Source organism: Lissotriton vulgaris, chromosome 3_2, assembly GCF_964263255.1.
Source record: "Lissotriton vulgaris chromosome 3_2, aLisVul1.2, whole genome shotgun sequence".
Classification (NCBI taxonomy): Eukaryota; Metazoa; Chordata; class Amphibia; order Caudata; family Salamandridae; genus Lissotriton; species Lissotriton vulgaris.
Window position 1 is genome coordinate 259,694,335 of NC_141690.1, and position 25,012 is coordinate 259,719,346.

A 25,012-nucleotide genomic window follows, 5' to 3' on the forward strand; every position below is an offset into this window, starting at 1 on the left:
TTCTTGCATTTGGTATCAGTCTTAAACAGTTGTATATTAATCCGCTACGAAAGTATACAATTAAACCAACACTACACTTCCTGAAAATCACAAAATATGTTCCCTAGGAAGTCCGCACAACCAGCTCTTCTGAAATAGGACCGATCTCCATGACACACTTCCCTGACCAATCAGAAGACATCCCTCAGCCAACAGGGGAGCCATAATGCAAGCCCCACTATGCAAATTTCGAGGTTTCGGGTAGTATCAACCCGATTGGCCAAAATTCAGACCAATTATATGCCGCAAGGAGCATATAAAGACAGCGCTCTCTTTTCCTCTGTCATTTCCCGTGGAACCAGAGAAGCGGACTGTGCTCCAGAAGACTACAGGTAAGCACCGCCATTCGGATAGGTTTTAAAACAATAGCGGCCACTAAACCAACCAGCCTCTTTCCCTAACCACTAAAACGCCTTGTTCTTTATTGATTCCTAGGAACAAGTTCCCATACCACGATGAGAGGAGACTAAATGCCTTTGGATCTATATTTTTAAGATTGATCATAACCAGAGAAGTGAGCAGTCCTATGCGGCAAATTAGGTAAGCCCATATAACTAGGGATAGTTTACAATATTAATAGTTCGATAATTTTGACTCCAACTAACCGAAATTAGACTTTCACATATTCTCTTACTTCCTCCTATATTTTTAGAGTAACAGTATTCAATTCCGCAAGGACATGACTTAGGCGCCTCTGGATTTTAATATTTTAAAGAAGACGAATAGCACGCATTGGGCACAATTGTTCAGAATAGACCTTATACCCACGAACCCATATGAACAGGTATGCTGAACTTCCATTAATTAGACAACCTTTTAAGAAAGCACGCTGTAATTAGAAATAGAACAGTCAATCAATCAATGACACTTATAGAGCGCGCTACATACCCGTAGGGTCTCAAGGCGCTGGGGGAGGGGGGGTGCCTCTACTGCTCGAACAGCCAGGTCTTCAGCTTCTTCCTGAAGGAGAGGTGGTCTTGGGTCAGGCGCAGGTCGGTCGGGAGGGAGTTCCAGGTCTTGGCGGCCAGGTAGGAGAAGGACCTTCCTCCTGTAGTCGCTCTTCGGATGCGGGGGACGGCGGCGAGGGCGTGGTTGGCTGATCGGAGGTGGCGTTTGGGAGCGTGGAAGTTGATCCGGCTGTTGAGGTAGCTCGGGCCTTGGTCATGTAGGGCTTTGTGTGCGTGGGTGAGGAGGCGGAAGGTGATTCTTTTGTTGACGGGGAGCCAGTGAAGGTCTCTCAGATGTCCGGAGATGTGGCTGGTTCGTGGGATGTCGAGGATGAGTCTGGCTGAGGCGTTCTGGATCCGCTGGAGTCTTTTCTGGAGCTTGGCGGTGGTACCGGCGTAGAGGGCGTTGCCGTAGTCCAGTCGGCTAGTGACGAGGGCCTGGGTGACGGTCCTCCTGGTCTCGGTGGGGATCCACCAGAAGATCTTCCGTAGCATGCGTAGGATGTTGAAGCACGCCGAGGAGACGTTGTTAACTTGCCTGGTCATGGAGAGGGAGTAGTCCAGGATGAAGCCCAGGTTGCGTGCATGGTCTGTCGGTTTGGGTGCGGTGCCCAGGGCGGGAGGCCACCAGGAGTCGTCCCAGGCGGAGGGTGAAGAGCCCAGGATGAGGACCTCCGTCTTGTCAGAGTTCAGTTTCAGGCGGCTGGTCGTCATCCACTCGGCTACCTCTTTCATCCCTTCCTGCAGGTTGGCTCTGGCGTTGGTGGGGTCGTTGGTCAGGGAGAGGATCAGCTGGGTGTCGTCAGCGTAGGAGATTATGCTGAGGTTGTGTTGGCGTGCGATGGCCGCGAGGGGGCTCATGTAGACGTTGAAGAGGGTGGGGCTCAGAGAGGATCCTTGAGGGACGCCGCAGATGACTTCGGAGGCCTCTGACTTGTACGGTGGTAGGCGGACTCTCTGTGTTCTTCCATCGAGGAAGGAGATGATCCATTCCAGCGCCTTGTCCTGGATTCCGACGTTGCTGAGGCGCTGTACTAGGGTGCGGTGGCAGACGGTGTCGAATGCCGCGGAGAGGTCTAGGAGGATGAGGGCCGCTGTTTCTCCGTTGTCCATCAGGGCTCGGATGTCATCGGTGGCGGCGATGAGGGCGGTCTCGGTGCTGTGATTGGCTCGGAAGCCGGACTGTGAGGGGTCGAGGGATCCATTCGTCTCGAGGAAGGCGGCCAGCTGCTTGTTGACGGTCTTCTCGATGACTTTGGCTGGAAACGGGAGGAGCGAGATGGGGCGGTAATTCTTGAGTTCGGTGGGGTCCGCTGTGGGTTTCTTGAGTAGAGCGCTGAGTTCGGCGTGCTTCCAGCTCTCAGGGAAGGTGGCGGTGTCGAAGGATGTGTTGATGATGTCTCGCAGGTGGGGTGCGATGACGGCGTCGGCCTTGTTGAAGACGTGGTGAGGGCAGGGGTCGGTCGGTGATCCGGAGTGGATGGAGTTCATCGTGCGGACGGTGTCTTCGGTGCTGATCGGGGTCCAGGCATGGAGGGTGGTGGTGGGGGGTGGTTGTTCGGTCATGGTGTGCGTTGGTTGGTTGTTGAAGCTGTTGTGTATGTCCGCGATCTTGTTGTGGAAGTATGAAGCGAGGGAGTTGCAGAGGTCTTGCGATGGGGTGATGTCGTTGTTTCCTGCGCTGGGGTTGGATAGCTCTTTCACGATGTTGAAGAGTTCCTTGCAGTTGTGTGCGTTGTTGTCCAGCCGGTCCTTGAATGCCGTTTTCTTGGCGACGCGGATCAGCTGGTGGTGCTTCCGGGTGGCCAGCTTGAAGGTGGTCCTGTTGTCCGGTGTGGGTTCCCTTCTCCAGACTTTCTCGAGGGCTCGGCAGTTCTTCTTGGAGCTCTTGAGTTCGTCGGTGAACCACGGGGCTTTCTTGCTGCCGGGTCTGCTGGGCGGGGTCCTCAGCGGGGCGAGCTCATCCGCGCAGATGCTGATCCACTTCGAGAGGTTGTCGGCGGCCTGGCTGGGGTTCGCTGAGCTGGCAGGAGGGTGCTGGCTCAGGGAGGTGGCGAGCTGGTCTGCTGTGATCTTGTTCCAGCTTCTGCGGGCGGCCTGTTGCTGGTGGTGGTGGGTCGTCGTTCTCTTGAAGGTGAAGTGGACGCAGCTGTGGTCCGTCCATTGGAGCTCTGTGGCGTGGCTGAAGGCGATGTCTGTGCTGGAAGAGAAGACTGCGTCGAGTGTGTGTCCGGCGAGGTGGGTGGGGGTGGACACCAGCTGCTTGAGTTCAAGATTGGCGAGGTTGTCGAGCAGGGTGCTGGTGTTGCGGTCGTTGTTGTTCTCCAGATGGAAGTTGAGGTCCCCCAGGAGGATGTAGTCAGCGGAGGGGAGGGCATGCGGGCTGACGAAGTCGGCGATGTCCTCGCTGAATTGTGTGCGTGGTCCCGGGGGTCGGTAGATCAGGGTGCCTCTGAGGGTGGTGTTCGGGTCGGTGTGGATCTGGAAATGCAGGTGTTCGGCGCTGGTCAGGGTGATGCCGGTGCTGGTCGTGAGACGGATGGTGTTCCTGTGGATGATGGTGATGCCTCCTCCCATCTGGTTGGCGTTGCGGTCCCTCCGGATGATCTTGTAGCCCTCTGGGAAAAATTCCCATTTTTCTTATCTGTACTCCATTATTTCCCTAAGTACAGAAGCAGCATATGAGTTACATGTTCCCTCCTCATAACTCTAATATTGAGAGCTTAAACATGGAATAATCTAGAAATCCAATTTAAGCTCCGTAATCGGACTTCAAGGTAAATATTTTTTGTCATCTCTATATAAATGTGACAAAATAAGATTTGAACGCCAAAAAAATTCATCAATCTGGCATACGTTCGTCCATCACAAATTTCATAAATTCCTTCTTCATTATCTTATTAGTATGCTCCCAGATATAGAATCTAACAACTATTTGGGCTCAAAACAACAGCCCCTCCTCAAATGTACATGGCGGTGGACAAATATCATTCTTAAATCCGACTACTTTCCGTTCTTGAGGGATTAGGAATACAATCGCTCTTCAATATAGAAAGAGGTTTATAGCAAGAAGCAAATTGCCAAGTATATGACCATATAATGTGGAGGTATCATTAATAACAAATGTTTCGATATACATGTATTAGAATTGTTGATTTAAAAGACTTATCATGGATTGTACTAGAATTGTTGATCTAGAAGATTTATAATGAATGTACAGCAAACGACTAATAATGGTGTGCACAAGTGCGGATAAAACAACACACTTGGACAAACCAACTTACCAATATAAAAGTAGTTATACGTATGAAGAGCCACGTATCAATTGCATGGATGCATTAAACTCAATTGCAAGGTCATTTGAATAAACCAACCGATTAGTACAAAATTAGGTGTACGTATGAAGAGTCACGTATCAGTTGCCATTGGCTAAGCAATATGCTGTGTTGTGTATGCATGAATTCATTAAACCTAATTGTATGTTCATTTCCCAAGGGTAATTATACTGATCCCAATACCTCGACAGAAAATTTAAGGTGTCTTGATAAAGGTGGACAAAACTTGGGAAAACCACCAAAACGCGTCAACGCTTCACTCAGTATAATTTAGGATCTTCACATCTTTTGCTGATATACCATATTACAAGTGCACATAGCTTAGATGTGACCAATAGAGTCCGAATATACAAAAAGTATTGTACTAATTTTATGTCTTACTGTCTTTTCTGTCTCTGTGACTCAATCTTGCTGGCAAAATTGAAAGTCAAAAAAGTAAAAAATCTCTTTTAATGTTTTATTTGTGTTAAGTGGGTTCCACTGGGGCCACTTTTCTTTAAACATTTGTAACTTTAATAAACTGTAAGAATTCTTTATATTTACTTGTATTTTGTTATGATTTTTAACTGATATACCGGTTCTTCCGGTTTACATTTCTCAAGGGAAAATTTTGCTTTACTGGTTTGCCAACCCCACTTCCCTTGACTACAGTTAAGGGGTACCTCTCGTATTCACTTCCACTTCTACTTAACTATAGGGACAGGGACATACTCCTGCAAAAGGTGAGAGAGAAATCACTTATACAATTTGAGAACCGCCGCATATCTCTGTACCCGGACTATACTAATGTGGTGCAAAAACAGAGATCCTCATACCTGGCTGTAAAGAGGAAACTCCAAAAGGCCAAGCTGAAGTACGCGTTGCTATTCCCTGGCCGATTAAAGATCGTGTATGACAAAAAAACGCACTTCTTCGAGAGCCCCACAGATGTGGAGGAGTGGCTCGAAGTGATGGGCATCGAAGGTGGTCAGGAGGCGACTCAGGACACATCCGCTGGCGGATCTCGGACCGGCTCGGACCGTGGAGCTGGGAACTCCCCGGCTCTGGAGAGGAGATCGGGACGACTCAGGAAGATCAGGAGAAGATCAACACCGACACGGACGACAGCATGATCCATTCGGACTCGGAAAACAGCGTGCTTTTATTCCCAACTGTAACGCCCAGAGAGGCAGATGACATATTGGACAATTAAGAGTCTCTGAATCCCGGCTGGGAGCAGACGGCTCGCCCGAAGAGCTCTGATATCCTTTTTTCTGTGACATGTAGCTGATGCTTGTAGATGTATAATGCGGGAGGGACCGGGGGGGACTGAGAAATTATTTCTAGTTTAGATCCTACGAGGTGGGTCCCAGATATATTGAATTTAAGGCTGTGTATATGAGGAGGGTGAGACCACCTTGGCTGTTGGGTCCCGATAGACACTGAAGTTCCCCTATTAGGGTCCTCCGGAAGATCACTAGGAATATTCTCCTGACAATGGTACCCCTGGGATGGCACACCGTTGAGCCGGCTTCACCTAAGTGAACAGTTGTGATGACTAAGACAGTGCTTGGCGGCCCCCCCACTGCGGCTCGCAACAACTGTGTTTGGATCATGTTGTTCATAAGTTTTCTGTTCGGCTCAGCAGTGTTTTGCTGCGCCAAGTTAGTTCAGCATTCAAAAGGTAATGTAGATGGCTCCTGGTTAACACTCATATTATACTTCGGGAAGGTAACACTAACACTCCGAGTCTGTTTAGATGGGGATCATGGCTGACACAACAGCAACCTACAGATTCACTACCTGGAATGTGCGTGGGCTCGGTGCAATCCAGAAGAGACATTGAATTCATGCATTTCTACTTCGACAGCACACACAGATCACATTTATGCAGGAATCCCACCTAACGGCATCTGAAGCTCAGACACTGAGAAAGAGATGGAGGGGCACCGTTTACTCCGCCTTTTCCAGAGGGGCGACCATATGGATCCGACATGGGACACCCTTTGTAGAGATAGACAGAAGAGTGGACGATCAGGGGAGGTACATCATGGTGAAGGGTACACTGGATGGCACACTATTAGTGATAGGCAGCATATACGCCCGGAACTTTGACAAAGATACATTTCTAGGTGAGGTAGGGCGGGCACTATCGGACTGGACGGCCATCCCATGGGTTTTGGGCAGTGACTGGAACATGTTATTAGACCCGACTCTGGACAGATCACCCCCCCCCCCCCGCTCCAGACGACAGGTGTAACCAAGCTGGCCGAGACGTTTCGGGCCTGGGCAGCGGGATGGGGACTTGTAGACACCTGGCGAGAGACGAACCCGCTGCATAAAGAGTACTCATACTACTCCCCAGTGCATGACTTACACACACGAATTGATAGATTTCTGTGCTCCAGATCCCTAGTGACTAAGACTAGTAACATGGATTACCTAGCCAAAACATTCTCAGATCATAGACCTCTAACACTTGACCTCTTATGGGGTAGAGTGCCGTCCCCGGTGCCCACCTGGAGACTTAACCCTCAGCTGTTGGAGGATGGTCCCTTCCGTACATCCCTGTTTGAGGCCTTAACTAATTACGTCCTTGAAAACTGGGACTCCACCACGTCAAACCTAGTGGTGTGGGATGCTATGAAGGTAGTAATATGAGGTGCAGCCATTGGTCAGTTAGTAGGGGCTCGACAGGAGATCCACAGGGAACTCTGTGACATAGAGAACCGACTGAAAACACTGGAGAGGGAGGCTATTTTGGATCCGGGGAAGAAGGGAGAGCTAAGAGCCGGAAACATAGATCATGCAGAAATCTTAGAAACTCTGAGGGTCATTGATAACAAAGATTATTTACGGCGTCAACATGATGAAGCGGACAGGTCGGGCGCCCTGCTGCCCGACTGATACAGGACAGCCCGGAACCCCCAGTGATTACCCATATTCGGGACGGATCAAGCCACATAGTACGTACACAGTCCGAGATTAATAGGGCATTCCACAACCATCTGAAAACGCTATATGCACCCTTCCCCACGGAAGACCCAGACCGCCTGGCGGAATTCCTTCGGGATCTGCCTTTTCCGACTCTATCAGATGATGTATAGAGAGAGGTCGGGGGCCATATCACACAACAAGAAATTTGAATTGCCATCCGATCCCTCACCGGTAACAAGACACCGGGTATAGACGGACTCCTGGTGGAGTTTTACCAGACTTACACTGACGTCCTATTGCCTATAAGGGAAAAAATATACCGGGAGCATTCGAGGCAGTCCACTTGCCGCATCAATGATGCAAGCCCTGGTCATATCCATACCTAAGCCTGGGAGGGATACACTTGACCTGACTAACTACAGGCCCATGTCAATGCTCTCAACAGAGTATAAGATTCTCAGTAAGGCCATTGCTCTGAGGATACAACCTCATCTTTCCGCCCTGGTGCATCCAGACCAGTGTGGCTTCCTCCCGGGAAGGAGCACCTCCCAAAACACGAGCAGACTCCACTCCCTTATGACAGCTATGTCACAGGAGCATACTCGGGCAGGATGTATAGCACTGGACCTCAAACAAGCGTTCGATTAATTATCGTGGACGTTTATGTTCGAAGCATTGCGGCACTTCGGTTTCCCAGAGTCCTTACTAAAATGGGTAAGATTATTATATACAGACCACTCGGCCTGAGCGCGTATGGGCCGGTACATCTCAGACAGCTATTCGGTGCATAGGGGTACATGACAGGGCTGCCCCTTGTCGCCTATTCTGTTCGTATTAGCACTGGAACCCCTGGCCATAGCCATTCGAGCACGAGGAGAACAGATGGTAATTTCAATAGGAGGAACCCACAATCTGATATCGATATATGCAGACGATATCCTATTATACCTTCGGGACCTAGAAGGAGATCACTCCACCATGTCTGACATTTTTAGCAGCTTAAAGAGGGTGTCGGGTTAAGCTATTAACCCTGGAAAATCCAACGGATTTTACTTCAATGACCTGCCACACCCTAACTCCCTTCAGTTTGGAGGATACCAGATCCCGGTAGCCCAGACCACGTTCAAATACTTGGGTATACAAGTGTATAGATTGCCTGAAGACCAAATAGAGGGTAATGTTAAGAGAGCAATTGCTGGCCTCCGCAATAGCGCAGGGTTTTGGACGTCCCTGCCCTTGTCTGTAATGGGCAGAATCGCCATTTCTAAGATGGTTGTGCTCCCTCGCATATTATATTATTTTGTTAATTTACCGGTCATTCTTCCACTACAAATTTTTAATGCATTGAACACGATTCTGATAGGTCTCAACTGGGGAACCAGGCAGGGACGTATCAGTCTCGGGAAGCTCCAACTAGGAACTAGATTGAGAGGCCTGGGAGTGCCAGACCTCCGGGGATATTATTATGCGAGTCAGCTACAGTGGCTAGCGAGATGGGTAGTAGGAAGGAACCTGCATGAAATAGGCTACACGAAAGAAAAGCTAGCGCGGGGAAAATTGCATTCCATGTTCTTGCCCAGGGGTAGGCTCCCTCCGGATTGTCACCCGCTACTACACACAGCCCTGATGTGCTGGAGAAAGGTAATAGCATACACATCCAATCTGTACCTTTCGCGGAGAATGTTCCTCTGTTGGGCATCCCAACGACACAGGGCAGACTCACCCAACGCAGATTGCGACCCTGGACAGAGGCTGGAGTGGTAGACATAGGGGCATTCTTCGGAGACGATGCCCTGTTGGACCACGACACCTTCGTACAAACCACGGGTGCTCCCCAGAGGTTTTACCTATTACACGCCACGGTATCGCATTACATAAGACAAACCTGGGCTCCGCAGAGGCTGAAACCCGCACAACACAAACTAGTCCATTTACTATACTATATGGGCACAGGGGGACACCTGGTACGGTGGCTTTACACGGGAATAAGAGAGCAGGCGGCTACCCCACTCAACACACTTAGAGATATTTGGGTACAGGACACGGGGAGGCACTGACGGACAGAGACAGGAAAACGATTCTCGAACACCCCAGGAAGGTATCGAGGAATGTTAAATTCAAATTTATACAAGTCATGGTCCTACATAGGGCGTACCTTACCCCCCAAAGGCTGCATAGATTGTTCCCAGACTCCCCTCATCACTGCCCACGCTGCAGGGAGGATGAGGCTGGTCTGCTGCATATGCTGTGGGCATGTCCACGAATACGAAGTTAGTGGGCAGGAATATGCCAGGTACTGCGTACAATCACAGCCCTGGCAGTACCAGAGGAAGCTTTATATTGTCTGGTGGGGTCTCGTAAACGGCCTAAAATTAATAAGGCTCAACTGAAATTTTTGGACCTGGCCCTAACACTAGCGATTAGGGCATTAACAATGAGATGGAAGTCCCCTAGATCCCCTAACATAACATTATGGCAATCCGACCTCCTGAGGTGGGGAAAGGCGGAGTGTGGTGCTGAGACGGGAGGAGGAAAGAGGGCAATGAAAATATCCCGTGGCACAAGAATGAGAAACTATGCTGCTGGATTTGGAAAGAATGGAACTGTTGCCAATGCAGTTAAATGGGAGGTAATCGGTTGAGGAGTACAGGATGGGTTGATGGGTGTGGTCTGATCATAATAGAGCCCACGAGCGCACTGAATCTCCGTTTTGTATCCCTGCAATGTACGAACTTGATATCACCCTTTTGTTACAGAGTGTTGATGCCTGAATGTAATATGACCAGGAGACATGTTGGGTGGGGGTGGAAGCTCTGGGGTGGGAGGAGTGGACTAGGGGTTTGGTCCATCTCAGTTGTAATTCTTGTAAGCCTATTGATAAAATATCGAAATGCTTAAGGAGGTATATGTAATCGACGTTGTGATATTGCACAGGAGAAATACGAGAGTCAACACATAGTCAGTTTCACTTCTAGATACTGTATTTACCAAATGGTTTTTACTGATAACTGATAGGTTCAGTTGGGGAGAAAAAGATCAAATTACAGTTTTTTGTATTGAGAAACTGTGATGTATGTAATACTGTGTAGTCACGAATAAAGAGTTAAAAAAAAAACTAATATAGACTTTCACGTAGCTTGTAACCAACTGGTGCAGCAGTTTACACAACAACTGACAAAGTGATACAGCTATTCACAGTTTAGTCACTATCCAATATATTTAGTGAGACACTATAAATTAGTCAAGCAAACAGTCAATCACACTGCTACTAAATCCTCCATCCAGATACTTATATTTATATATCCACTCATTCTTCAATGCAAATTGCTATATATATATATATATATATATATATATATATATATATATATATATATATATATAATACATATTTAAATAACAAACCAAACCACATTCACTGGATGATGTCATCAGTGATGTCATTTGAGATGTCATCAGTGATGTCACTGACCATGTCATGAATGATGTAATATGTGACATCAGCAGTGGATTGCGGGCGCACGAGATGTAGTTAGTACAACTAACTATATCGGAGGAATTTCATTTTGTACGAGTGAAATGTCCTGCTAACTAGAACACCCCTAAAACCTATGGTTTTTTAAGTGAATTTCTAAGGTTTTTTAAATGCTAATTCCTAACTATATCAGGCCTGAAACCTATGGTTTTTTCAGTGAATATACATATATATATATATATATATATATATATATATATATATATATATACATATATCGCTTTAAAACTCCCAGATGCTTGCGGCAAAAACGGAGAAACTGACACTTTCTTTGCTCTTCGGTGAACTGCAAGTGCAAAAACCAGACGCGTTTCGGCAAACTCGGTCGCCTTGATCACTGGACAATAGTGAAATGTGACCCAACAATTTTAAAACACCAATAACCAATCCTGTGCTTGGATGTCACCTGACTTGTAGAAAGACATGGTAGAAAGACTCTGTGTACCACGCTTGAACTATCAAGGGCACTGGCGATTACATATTATAAAATACACAACTCCATGGTCAGAATAATTAATCTGAAGAATAGAAGGTTCGGCAACACATAGTTTGGCAATTAATATCTGTACAAATACACTAACCAGATTTCGTTCATATAAAAATACAACACCAAATTATTATAGAGAAACTACAATTGATTGTATAGTTCAAGGATAATGATCACCGCATAATACATGTTCACTTCTTTTCCTTAAACTCAAATTAATAAACAAATTTGTTCCTATCAGTTGCATTTTGATTCAATGCAAACATTGTCCCAATGGTTCTATACCGAAACCTGCAAATAGGAATCACCTTACCAATTTGGTTGTCATCCAAAAAAGTGCATGTGCTTAAGTGGCGCCTTGACACCTTCGGGTTTTAGTTTGCGCGGTACAAGATGCAAAATAAATAAATAAATAAATAAATAAAGTGCTTATAAATAATTTAAAAAAATGTATAATAAAAAAATATTTTTTACATAGATTTTATCTGAATAAACCCCAATATTTATATTAATTTTCTTAACATAACCTAAGATCCCCTCCAGGATCCATGTAAGTGAATTGAGGTGTTGGGCAGAGAGAAAGCATCACAAGCAATTTCAAATTTGAATATTAATACCTAATATGAGAAATTGCCTTCAATTCTGTCGGTAGTTAATAATTATTTATAAACTTCATATTTCAAGAAATGAAAATGTTTGAACTAAAGGGTTGGGAATCCATAGACAAATTACAGAAATCAAATCTGATTCAAGACCAAACTCACCCCACATTAAATATGTTGATATTATTAGTCAATATAAAAAAAAGGTCAAGAGATCTGTGCAAGTGCGCCAATAACTAGTATAAAACCACTCATTCATAAAAAATTATATAAATTCATGGTAAAACACATATAAATTGAGCACCAGACAAAGATCTAAAAACAATCCATATACAAAAACTAAAAACATAATTTAATGAGATTAAGAATCAGATAAAAACCTTAAAACCACTGTACCACAAATCAGCTCTTCTTCTCAATACATAATATACCTGAAGGTCTAGAGATAATAATGCAAATCCTCACAGACATTGAGCCCCCTCGGATTTTTTAGGTCAAGCTCAATAATATATTTCACATTATTGCTGTAGACGTATGAGACTTCGCTCCTTCCGTTCGACCTTGAATTATCCGGAATCATACAATTTGGAGCATTTCTTTAGTCACTAAGCTAAATCTGCACCCGGCTGTAATTCGTCCCAGCCGCAACACAGAGTTGAAATAGCCACTGTGCTTCAACGCCACAGTGAGGTACCGGGTTTTTAGGGACCCGGCGGTGCCAGAGGAACACCCAAAGACCTCTTGAGTTCTTCCTGTTTCGGACCACAGAAACACAGTCTTCTAGGTGATGTCAAGGATCGAGTTTATTGGCTGCAACCAGTAACAGATATCCTAGAAGTACAACAGCATGAAGCGCATGTATGTTCTCAGGAGACTGCTCGTTTTTACAGAACCAGCCTTCTCTTTTTATACAAAATAATACACTTCAGGCAAGAATTCTTTGTTTTTACAGTAGGTCATATAAATATTTCTACTACAAAGAAAGAGCAGAGTCATGATGGCAAGCCCACATTTTAGTTTGTCCAGTTCGTGATAGATTACCCAGCAAGGCCCAGAACTTCCATCAGATATCGATGAACCCCCAATAAAATCTGGCACCTTCTCCTTGTAAAACTAGTCATAAAGAAGAAACAGGGACAGGTGTGTGTGTGATTAGCCATAGCTTGTATGCGATGAACGGTTTATGACATGTTGTGCTTTGATGCTAATCTCGCTCGGCCCTTGGGATGAGAACTGCCCGAACAGGTTTGGCTTGGGGCGGTGGAGTCAGCTCGCCCAGGTCACAGAGGAGTCAGCAAAGGTGTACGTGTTCTTTCAGATCGAATTCGGCCTTGGTCATTTTGACTATGTAAGGGCAATCACAAAATGGATGCCGCTCACAAAATGGAACCCGAGGGTTCAAGACAGAAACTACGATTTAAGGGTGATTTCGTCACTCAATCATGACGCAAATGCATAGGTATAATGTCTCAATCATTACCGGTCTGCCGATACCAAAATCGTTATGATACGATGATATTTTCTGACGCGAGTGTAGAGCTTCGGTACCACACAATAGCAGGGTCCAGAATTTTCAGTACCACAACAGGCTTTGATTTTTCCAGCCTATGAGGACTGTGTACATATAAACTCTGCATGCCTGTCTTGAGGAAGACCCGCCGTGACCACCAACAGGGGCACTACAGGGTTGAAACATCGACGCACTATTTAGGTCCAGATTGACCAGGTTTCTATACTAGGGAAGAATATCCTGGATCAAAGTCAAACTCTGGCCTCTCCTAAAAGAAACATTTGTATATAATTTGTTGACACTGTATATATTCGTTCACTACTTTCTCTCTATGTCACCCATAGACACTGTAAGAATTCCTTGTAAATAAGTATATCTCAGTCTTTTTGTAAGAAGTGTATTGTTTATCCATACTAATATAATAAAGAGAGAGCCCAAACCTTTGTGGCGGGTAATCTCAGGAACCACAGCACCAATCACAACACCCAATACAGCGTTGGAAAGAGCAGTTGCAGCAGAAGGACATGGGCTATGCAGACGCCCACCATATACATTTAAAAGGTAAAAGAACCGTGCCTGCAAAGTAGTCCCTTGTGGGCGTGTCTGCGTTGTGCTGTGGGCGTGTGCTGGGGGTGTATGGTACGTTCCGCCCTTCATGTCATGTCTCATATTGTGAGCTAATCCCACCCTGCTCCCTTTAAATACCTCTGCACCCCATAATCATAACCCACCCTAACTCCTGAAAATACCCCAACACCCTTAAACACTAACCCATCTTAACCCTATAAATATACCCTGTACCCCAAAACCCAAACCTATCCCTAAACCCTAAAAATACCCCTGTACCCCAAAACCCAAACCTATCCCTAAACCCTAAAAATACCCCTGTACCCCAAAACCCAAACCTAGCCCTGAACCCTAAAAATACCCCTATACCCCAAAACCCAAACCTAGCCCTGAACCTGGAAAATACCACTATACCCCAAAACCCAAACCTACCCCTGAACCCTAAAATACCCCTGTACCCCAAAACCCAAACCTAGCCCTGAACCCTAAAAATAACCCTGTACCCCAAATCCCAAACCTACCCCTGAACCCTAAAATACCCCTGTACCCCAAAACCCAAACCTAGCCCTGAACCCTAAAAATACCTCTGTACCCCAAAACCCAAACCGAGCCCTGAATCCTTAAAATACCCCTGTACCCCAAAACCCAAACCTACCCCTGAACCCTAAAAATACCCCTATACCCCAAAACCCAAACCTATCCCTGAACCCTAAAAATAATGATACTTACGCACTTATATAGCGCACGACTACCCGGAGGCATCGCGGCGCTTGTATGAATACCGCTGAGGAACCCTTCCTGGCCTTTCCGTGTGAGGAGCCCACTCCTGGGCACCCCCAAGGTGAAGTCAGGCATCCTCAGCGTTGTTGGGGCCGTTGTAGAAATTAAGCAAGCTATTGCCCAGAGGTGCAGAGTGGGGCTCATGATCAGAATAGGCACTGAGGCGAGAATGATCAGGTCCGAAGAAATTGAGCCCAAGACCCGCCGAGGCGGGAATTGAACCCTGGTCCCGGCCAGACTACTGCATCAGGGTCTGCCGCTCCAACCATTGAGCCACACTTCTCTACCCGTTCTATACCCCTGTACTCCAAAACCCATACCTATCCCTAAACCCTAAAACTACCCCTGTACCCCATAACCCAAAACTATATCTGAACCCTTAAAATACCCAAACACCCCAAAACATATACCTCAGTACCCCAAAACATATACCCCTATCCCCATACTTACCTTATCCAAACATTTAAAAAAAACATGCTTTTACCATTCATGCATTTACAACAAATTTCGTTGTAAATGTATGCGTGGTAAAAGCATATAAAATGTAATGCCATGCGTTATAATGACATTGCGGAGTCATGGTACTTTCGTAATGAAAGTATGCGGAGTGATGGTATGCGGAAAGAAAGTTGCGGAATAATGGGTGTTTACCCTCCCCCGGTAAGTACATTGGTGGCACGGCAGCCCACATCTCCAGCAACATACTCATATTTTTTCACCACCCATTTGAAAAATGCACTGGTCTCTCTCATTGATGGCCAGCACCGACGTACACTTTTAGACACATCTCCCGCCACAAGTTCTAGAATTGCGAACCTTAGAGCTGGGGAGCTACGTTCGAATCTCGGCATCAGCTCAACATCCTGTGATTCCAAGCAAATCGCTTTGTCTCCCCGTGCCTACCACAAATGAATGTGTTCTTCTGTAATGTAAATTGTGCTCATGCCATGTTGTCGAGTTTGCGCTATATAATATTGAAAGGAAAAATAAAGTAGGGAAACTCGAGTTCACACACTACTGAACGTGCACTCTTAAGTGCATCAGCAGTGCACTGTGAATCTGAGCTTTTCACAGGCCTGTCACAGATAAGAAATGCGATCTAAACTAAATCCTACAAAACAATATACTACTGGCTGGCAGCAATTCATACCCGGACAACGTCGGGACGGGCTGCTAGTCATAAAATGAAGTAATTTTGATAAACACTTGATCCAATCATGTTGAGCGCATGACTGATTCATTGAGTACTGTTCTTGATATTCTGTGTGTTAAGAGAGCATATAATTTCTAATTACATTTATTGTTCGTAGATTCTATGCCAGTTCTACCCAACAGAACCATTTTTCTTTAATCGTCTAACTACCCAGGTTCTGAGGGACACAGGGTCACCCCGTTGTTTGACCTATCAATAATATACTTAGTTTCAAGTTGCCTGAGGGTCCTCTCCCTATTGCCACCTCTATTTTGTGGGACACTGTTAAAACTTTGTGCTTCCCACGTACTGCAATCCGCAAATACATTTCAAAACATAAGCAGCATGATCCGTCCTGCAAGTATAATGACCACCGATTTTAATCGGGACCTCTGTAAAAGCATTAAAATAGGAGTTAGTGTTTACTCCAAACTTGCAGGCTCGGCATGTACTGCATTTAAAAAAACCTTTCTTGGGGGAAAGCCAATTACTTTTATTATAGAGCTCTGGGCTAGTTTTCACTAGATCACTTCGCATAGAGTGAACCTTGTGGTACGTAAAATTTGGTTTATTTGATAAAACTCCTTGCAGAACAACATCAGTTAGAACTATTGGCCACTGGGTATTAATGATTTTCCTAATTGTCTGTGACTGTCTACTATATGTAGATATAAATCTGCAGGAATTCACAGATGGTCTCTCGTGATTTTCTGCAGTGACAGTCAATGTGGGGGTACTTGCCTTTGTTTTAGATGTTACTTGTCTCAACTCGGACCTGTCTTTTTTGTTTGCCTTTTTGATTGCAAGATCCAGTTTATGAGAATAATAGCCCCGCTCTAACAGTCTACATTTAGCAGTATCTTGAGCCTCCTTCAAAGCTGTTGCTGAGCTACAAGCCCTGCGAATTCTCAAGAACTCCCCATAGGGCAAACTGGCAATCGTGTGGTGTGGATGGAAACTAGAGGCATGCAAAAGTATGTTGCCTGCTGTTGGTTTCCTATATAGACTAGTTTCAATTACCTCATTATGTACTTCAACCTTAATATCCAGGAAGGTAGTAGAAAGGGGATCAATGTGCAATGTGAATTTCAAATTAAGCTCATTCACATTGATAAGGTCAACAAAAGTTTTTGCCTCATCCTCAGTCCTTTTCCAGATAATAAAAACATCATCTATAAATCTCCTCATTTGCATCACATGTTGTTCATAAAGTGCCTTGTGCTCTATCTTGAGGACATGCTCCTCCCACCAGCCTACATGTAAACATGCATAGCTGGTGGAGAAGAATGCCCCCATTGCCACGCCTTGTCTTTGTTTGTAAATCTTGCCATCAAACATAAAAACATTGTTAAAAAGACACCAATGTATCATTCCCAGTAGCATTTTGTTATGTTGATACATGTCGATACTCCTGCGCTTAAGATAAAAATCTATGGCCTGGAGACCGTCTTCATGCTTAATGCAGGTATATAGCGAGGCAATGTCAAGAGTTAAAAACAAATAGTCTTTGGCCCACTGCACAGTATTTAACTTAAACAAAAAGTCCCTAGAATCCTGTAAAAAGGTAGGCAAAGTGATCGCATATTCCTGAAGATAGTAATCCACATATCTGGAGGTACACTCGAATGCACTATTCATTGCTGATATAATGGGTCTCCCTTGTAATGGTTTAAACCTTTATGCACTTTTGGAATGAGATAAAAAGTGGGTAGGGTAGGAAGTTCCTTATATAAAAACTTAAATTCATCTTTACTGATAAGGCCCTCACGTTGTCACTTTAACAACTCATTCCTCTAGTCCCCATTAATTTTCTTGACCGCGACTCCCATTACTAAGTTCATAACATTGCGTGTCATTTAAATGTTTATATGCCTCTGTCCTGTAGGACTCCTTGTCCCAAAGAACAATATTGCCTCCTTTGTCTGCATTATTTATTACTACTGAATCATTGTTCTTGAGTTTGGTCATTAGTTTGAAATACTTTTTACTTTTACCCTTTTACTTTGTTTTTAAGTTGCATGTGTTTTTATACAAAGATTTTAATTCATCCGTAATTCGTTCGTGAAAAATATCCACGGCGTCCCTGGGCATTATGGGAACAAACGTAGATATACACACTCCACAGCTTCGCTTGCGCCCAAGCCTCTTGTTATGGCGGGCAACGCGGCAGGATAGTGAACCCCTATTATCCAAAGAAAACCTGATGTTTCAGCTAGATACTTTAGTCTAACCCATATAACAACAGTGCTGTGGCTCCAATGAACTAAAGTGTTTATTTGAAAGTGGCAACAAAGAATTCCGACGTGTTTCGGAGTTTCCTCACTCCTTGGTCACGGGTTAGGTTTTACTCTTTTCATTTCTCTTTTACAGAGACCACAACTGATAACATGCAAATAATAAACATAGAAAAAAGGTTCACATTTGTTTAAACATTGTCGTTTTTCAGTAAAGTTACATTGGAGCTAATACAATTGGTGTTGAAAATTAATTTTACAATTTTAACGTGATCAGTATTCAGTGAGTAAATTACATATTGTAACAATGTGTAACTTGATGTAATGACATCTTAAGCGACCCAAAAAATTATAAACAATTCTGCCTTAGTGGGCAAATATCCCCGAAATCCACAATGAATTTCTATTAACACTGTCTGTGCAGTTCAGTCATCACGCACAATTAAGCCCAAGTGGGCCATGAATCGTTATTGCAACCTAAGTACCTCACCCTTAATTTATTCTGATCAACAAGAGGCAATACATTATTGCATTGTTTATGTTCAGATATCCACTACTAACAGGATGTATCTGTCCTTAATGTTGCCTCCCTAGGCATATCTGAACATTTTAAAGTCCAAAACCACAATTGATAGAATGAACAGGAGGTTCCTACTGTGCAACGGTGGGCAGATATTAGAGCTCTTCTGCATGTTGGTGTCTTCACATCTATGAAACAAGAAATAAACATAATCCAGTGATTAAAATGTGATTACACGAAAACCAAATATTAAAAGTATTTACAGAAAAACCTTAAAACACACATACAGGGGGGACCATAGCTGAGTTCTCACTGTTATTTATCCTAAGTGTGCAGCTAATTCTTCATCCAGGTTTAAACCCATTGGCTGAAGTGTATTGTATTTGATGATCATTTTAGATTCTAATCTCTTTAAGACTAAGGTCCTATTTCTGCCTCTTTCCCTCACTGGAATTTTATCAAGGACATAGAATTTCAGTAGGTTACCATTCTGATTGTGGTCAGGGTTTGGGAGAGGGAGCTGCATGCCAATAATTGCTCAAAAACTACCAAATAGATTTATAGCAGATCACAAATAACACGGTATCTGGAAAATTTGGTGCACATCCTTTCAAAGGTGTGGGCTGTAGCTGTATCTAAAATCCAACTGAAAAATGTTATGTTATGTTAAAAGATTTTTTTACCGCGCACGGACACCAATTGGTTTCATGGCGCTCAGAGACAAAGTGGAAAAACAAAGCAGTCGGGTGTGAGTGGAAAGATTAATCATAAGCTATCTGAAAAAGATAGGTTTTGAGAGATTTGCGGAAGATGGTGTAATCAGAAGCGAGCCATATTGAAAGAGGGAGAGAATTCCAGGTACAAGGAGCAAGAAAAGAGAAACAAGAGCCACCATGTTTCTTACGTTTGAACCTGAGGGTGATTAAGAGGTTATGTGCAGAAGACCTAAGATGCCTTGAGAGGATGTGACGTTTGAGACTAAGAGAGGTAAAGGCAGGGGCAAGTGCAAAGAGAGATTTGAAAACAGTTTAACCCATTTTGAAAATACAGCGGGAAGCGACCGGGAGCCAATGCAGTCTTTTCAGCGGGGGCATGACGTGTTGGTACTTTGGCTGTTGGAACACCAATCTGGCCGCCTGGTTTTGTACCAGCTGAAGCCGATGGAGGTGATGCGCAGGAATCCCCACATACAAGCAGTTCGCATAGTTAATGCGTGAAGTGACAAGGGTCATAATAACAAGTATAAGAGCCTCGGTGGATTAGAACCTACGGATTTTACCAATTCTGCGTAGATGATAAAAGTAGGCCGAGGTAACAGAGTTAATTTGAGGTCTCATCGACAGGTCACTTGAAATGATGACACCAAGGCTCTTCACGGACTTGACTGGGCAGGGAGGAGGGCCAAGAGCTTGGGGCCAAAAATTGGAGCTCCAAGGATTTGAGGACCCTCCTATCAGGACCAACTCCGTCTTGCTGGGGTTAAGCTTCAGCTGGCTGAAATTCATCCACCCGGAGATGGTGAGCATGATGGATTGAAAATTAGAACAAGCGGAAGAAGAGGGAACGATAGGAAAGATTAGCTGTAGGTCGTCCGCGTAATTGAAGATGGTAACAGGGGTGTGGCGGAGAGAGGCTAAGAGGGGTTGCATGTAAAGGTTAAACAGGAGGGGCGATAGAGCAGAACCCTGGGGAACACCACAGGAAAGTGAAGATTGGGGACCAGAGAAGGTAGAAAGTTGAACCGATTGAAAACGTTGTTGGAGGAAGGACCCAATCCAAGTTAAGGCCGGGCCCCGGATACCCGCATTTCTGACACGGCCAATCAAAATGGCATGATCGACTGTGTCGAAAGCGGCCGACAGATCTAATAGCACCAAGGCCTGGGCCAGGTTCTTATCAGCCCCCTGTCTCATGTCTCAGTGCATCCATCACGGCCACAATGACCGCTTCCGTAGAGTTGGCCGGTCTAAAACCATCCTGCTGGTCATCTAGGAAGTGATATTCTTCAATGAAGGTGCTCAGACAGCGGGTGACCTGGGTCTCCAACACTTTCCCCAGATAGGGGAGGAGGGAGATGGGTCGATAATTGCCTAAGACAGTTGGGTCAGAACCTGTTTTTTTTAGAATGGGTACTACAATAGCTTTTTGAAAGCATTGGGGACAGAGCCTGTAGCGAGAGAGTAGTTGAGAAGGTCTAATGGGGGACCTGGACAAGCCAGGAAAGCGTCTTTCAAAATTTGAGGGGGCAACAGTCATTGGGGGAGCCGGAACTTACTACATGTAATAAAGAAATAAATTCAGACTGAGAAATAGGAGGAAATTCGTGCAAGCAGCAAGGATTAGTGGGGGGTAAAACACAAACACTAGGTGAGGAAGAGGGGGGAATGTTATTTTTAATGGTTGTGATTTTGGCAATAAAAAATAAATTGAGGGAGTCGCAAAGAGCCTGTGAGGGTTGGGGCTGAACAGTTACGCGATCATGAAGAGAGAGTTCAGCTACAATGGAAAAAATGTCTTTGGTTTTTGAAGGTGAACTGATAATTTTCTGGGAATAGTAAGAAGATTTCGCCTAGTCAAATGAATGGGAAAACGCGCTTTGGGACCTTCCTTTGTCGTGGCCTCCCTGCTTGATGGATCAAAGTGAAACTTTCCATGCACAGACTAGGCAAAAAGTGGTACTTTTTCTGGTAATTTGCATAGACATTCGTCAAATGGCACCAAAGTTATTAGCAACAATAACAATAGAATCAAGCACTTGATTGTAAAGAACATAAAATAATTCCATCTATATTAATAACTCTAACCTCACATACTAACCGCTATGCCTAGATTTAAACCTTCTCTGTAATCCCTTTTCAATGTTCTTCATGTGCTATGCTTTGTTCTATGTACTTCTGTGTATTATGTGTGCAATGCTCAAAATTTGGCATTCTCACAATCCCCATTTTAATATTTACGGCCCATGTGCTAATGTTTAGATGTATTCTTCACACCCTTGGCTGCAGCAAGCCAGTCAGGTCAGAGTAATGGCAGAGTCAACAGGGGTGCAACATGCACAATGCAGTCTTAGATGCAACAGCATTATGCTGCTACTGTGTTTCATACCTTGACGGTCATTCTGCTGAGATGAACTAGGAGTGACCTGGAAACTAGAAAAATACGTTTAACCCGGTGGATGCCATATGTGGTGTTCTGATACTGTGGTAAAAACCAGGGAGATGCCTCTGCCATGAAGGTGGAACTTCCATGGTAGGAGCCCGCCCTGATAATATGGCCTCAAAATATTGTTGTACAACTTGAGTTGCCCAATGCCTATTGGCTGCCTTAGTATTTGTCATATGTGTGTTTTGATTGATGGCTGTGTTTTTTAATCGGTGACCCTATTCACATTGTGATGGGTTTAGGGCAGGCTGTCACTGGGGATTATGATGTGTTTGTATGTTTGAACTTAATACATTACAGCATTTTGCAAGTTGTTTGGAGTTAGTTCTAGTGCATAGATGCTTACCATGACCAGTAATGACCAAGAAATGAAAGCATTGCTGCGCTAGTCATGGTTCTGCTAAGCAACGACTCGGTTCCAGCCACTAACTGCAGTTTTTGTTCTCTTTTTCTCAACAGACACAGTACACCATGTCTCAGTCATGCCAACTCGCACCAGGAAAAGGTGTGCGCCTAAAGGCTGTGGTCCAGAGAGCGGAATTAACTATTCCTTATGTTGTTAAAATTCGTACTCTCTTCAACAATGAGGCCACCATGAAGGGCATCTGGACCGGTGTCACCTTCTTTAATTTGAGCGTAGTTCAGGAAGATCTTTAAATGAAGGGAATGTGTCCCTCCTTCATTTTATGCATAACGCAACAATTTAATTATAGGAGTGAGTGTAACTAGCTTAATTCATTGTAGCATAATCATGCAGAATTTCCTAACAATTCAGAGAAATTACGCATAACAATGCAAGAAGAGTAATCGTACATTAAGCGCTATTTTTTTATACAAAAATGTCCACCGCAACCAAAATGGCCACAAGAAACCAATAGCTACTGCTTGCGCTCTTAGGATAGGATTTTCCTCCAATTTCTGCTCAGCATTTAGCGCTATTTTCATAGATCAGACTGCACCTTCCTAACTAAAATGAATGCGAGGAATAATTTTACACTAAGAAATGGCGCTAAATGCAGCAGAATACGAAGAGCTAGCGCGGTGTAAGATTCTTTTCCCCATTCTGCAGCTCACACGGAAAGAGGAAAACGCCTCTCAGGATTGCTTTTGTGCAGGAAGGTGCCTCTTCCTGCACAAAACAATCCTGCTTCCAACTCAGGCCCCCTTGCACCATGACCCCAGTGCAACTAAAGGACAGGAATGCTCTGTATAATGTTAAATGCGGAACATCCCTACCCTTTCCCTTATGCGCAGCACAGCGCAGCAAGCTGGCTTTCTGCGTTGTGCAAGATTGATAAATATGGGCCTGTTTCATTATTACTGGATGTAAAAGGTTCGCATGATCAGAAATCTCTGCTCGGTAGGAGCAGCTGAGTAGTTTATATATTTTGCTTGTTTCCCTTTGAGGAGGTCAATGGAATATATAAACATGTGTTTTTATATTTTGGTTCATTGTAGCTACTGGCTGGGGGGCTAACAATAAGTTTATGGCTTACATATGTATCTTGTATTAATTTTAATTGAATTATTCTATGATAAGACATAGTTGTACAGGGTCTTGAAGAAAGCCAGGCCTCAGTCATTTCATTGAAGGACACCACTGTAGCCTGCAGTGTTACAGACCCTCCAAGACCGCGGTTCCCAACCTTTTGACTTCTGGGGACCCCACTTAGTCATTACTGGAACCTGGGGACCTCCACTGACTCATTATTGGGAACTGGGGGCACCCTACTGGAATCCTGGCACCCCAGCACAAGCATTGTTGATGATTTCAACCGCAAAACAATACAAAAGAATAACAGTAAAAATCATTCATCATTCATCAAGCAAATACACAAATGATGACACCATTTTTTAATTCGCAAACATATATAAAAAAATATCAATTTTTTATTTTAATAGAAAGGTTGGGGCTTTTCTAAATTCATTTGAGGTCACTCATAGTCCATACTATATTCTGTTTAATGCACATACACTGCTCCCAATCTGAGAACAGTCATTTGATTTTTAGCCTCCAATTTGTAATTCCTTCACATTTACAGTATGTTTAAAATGTGGCAGTCGTATATTTAACTTATTTATTGATATACACCTTATTATTCTGTTAATAATATTTAATTTTTGAAGTAGTTGCGGACCCTTTGGTTTGGCTTTGCGACTCCCAAGGGAACCCGGACCATAGGTTGGGAACCACTGATCGAAGATATCCAGTTCCTGATTGAATTACTGATTATTACAAACTGGGAGAGACTCTACCGGAGAAAGATCATGTTGTTCTGTTGCTTGCTGTGTATGCATCAATACTCTGCAGCTCGTCAAGCTATGCATAATCTTTTATTATGATTCTCTCATATTTTCAAATAAATATGTCTTGAAGTGTCAATATTTGTCCTACCCGACTCTTTCTTTTTCACATGTTTTACCCACGTGCTTTAGCATGTCTGGAGGCCTGCATTACACTTGCTCCCTAAAGACTCCAGGGCAAGAGTGAGCCATTCTAAGCCTCTTTTCCTGTTGCCAGGAGCTTTGAAATGTGTTTATGTAAGAGGCTGTCAGTTGAAGCTGAGCCTTCTGCCTGTCTGCACTGTTCCTGTGGATGGGATCCTTATCCTAGAATAAACCTACTTTGAAGTATCATCCTGTGTACAGCTTGATCGTACATTTGGCAACAGAAGATGGGATTAACTTGGATAGGATCTCAACACCATCTACGTTATGCTCATTCCCACTGAGTTTAAGCACCGCTTTCAAAGAACTTTGGAATACCTTCCACCTTGAGGTACTGTTACTTATTTATTATCATCAAGCGCTGCGGACCCCACAAGTTTATTTTTTTTTATCTTGAGAAATTGCCTTTTATGTGACTTTCCCACCCGTTACTGTTTGGTCACCATTACTCTCATCTGGACTAAACACCATTTCCCTTTAGCATTTTTAACACTGCCTTTGCGCACTATCGTGCGAACTCTGTGGCTTGCATATCGCTACTTTTGGGCCTGCCCCACCCTTCTTCCCGTCTAGCCCTGGTGATCCTCCCATACGCTGGCATAAATGGCGCAAAGTCTTTGAAAGGTACGCCAGAGTGTGTGGCTCCTCTTTCAGCGTTGAAAGAAAAACAACTTTACTGCTGCATTGATCTGATAGAGACGTCTAGGCACAGATTCCTTAACTTGGAATATCCCCAGG

The 25,012-nt window shown here is 44.3% G+C and overlaps 1 protein-coding gene across 3 annotated transcripts in view; it reads left to right on the forward strand.

Annotated features, from left to right (window-relative positions):
- LOC147725634 (uncharacterized) overlaps positions 1-24,209 on the forward strand; it is a 387,879-nt gene extending 363,670 nt beyond the window's left edge. For all 3 annotated transcript variants that reach the window (XM_086964330.1, XM_086964332.1, XM_086964331.1), the window contains one exon: positions 22,286-24,209. In XM_086964330.1, the coding sequence (XP_086820456.1) occupies positions 22,286-22,483 (198 nt within the window). In that variant the 3' untranslated portion in view covers positions 22,484-24,209. The remainder of the gene's footprint in view (positions 1-22,285) is intronic.
- Positions 24,210-25,012: the final 803 nt, after the last annotated feature.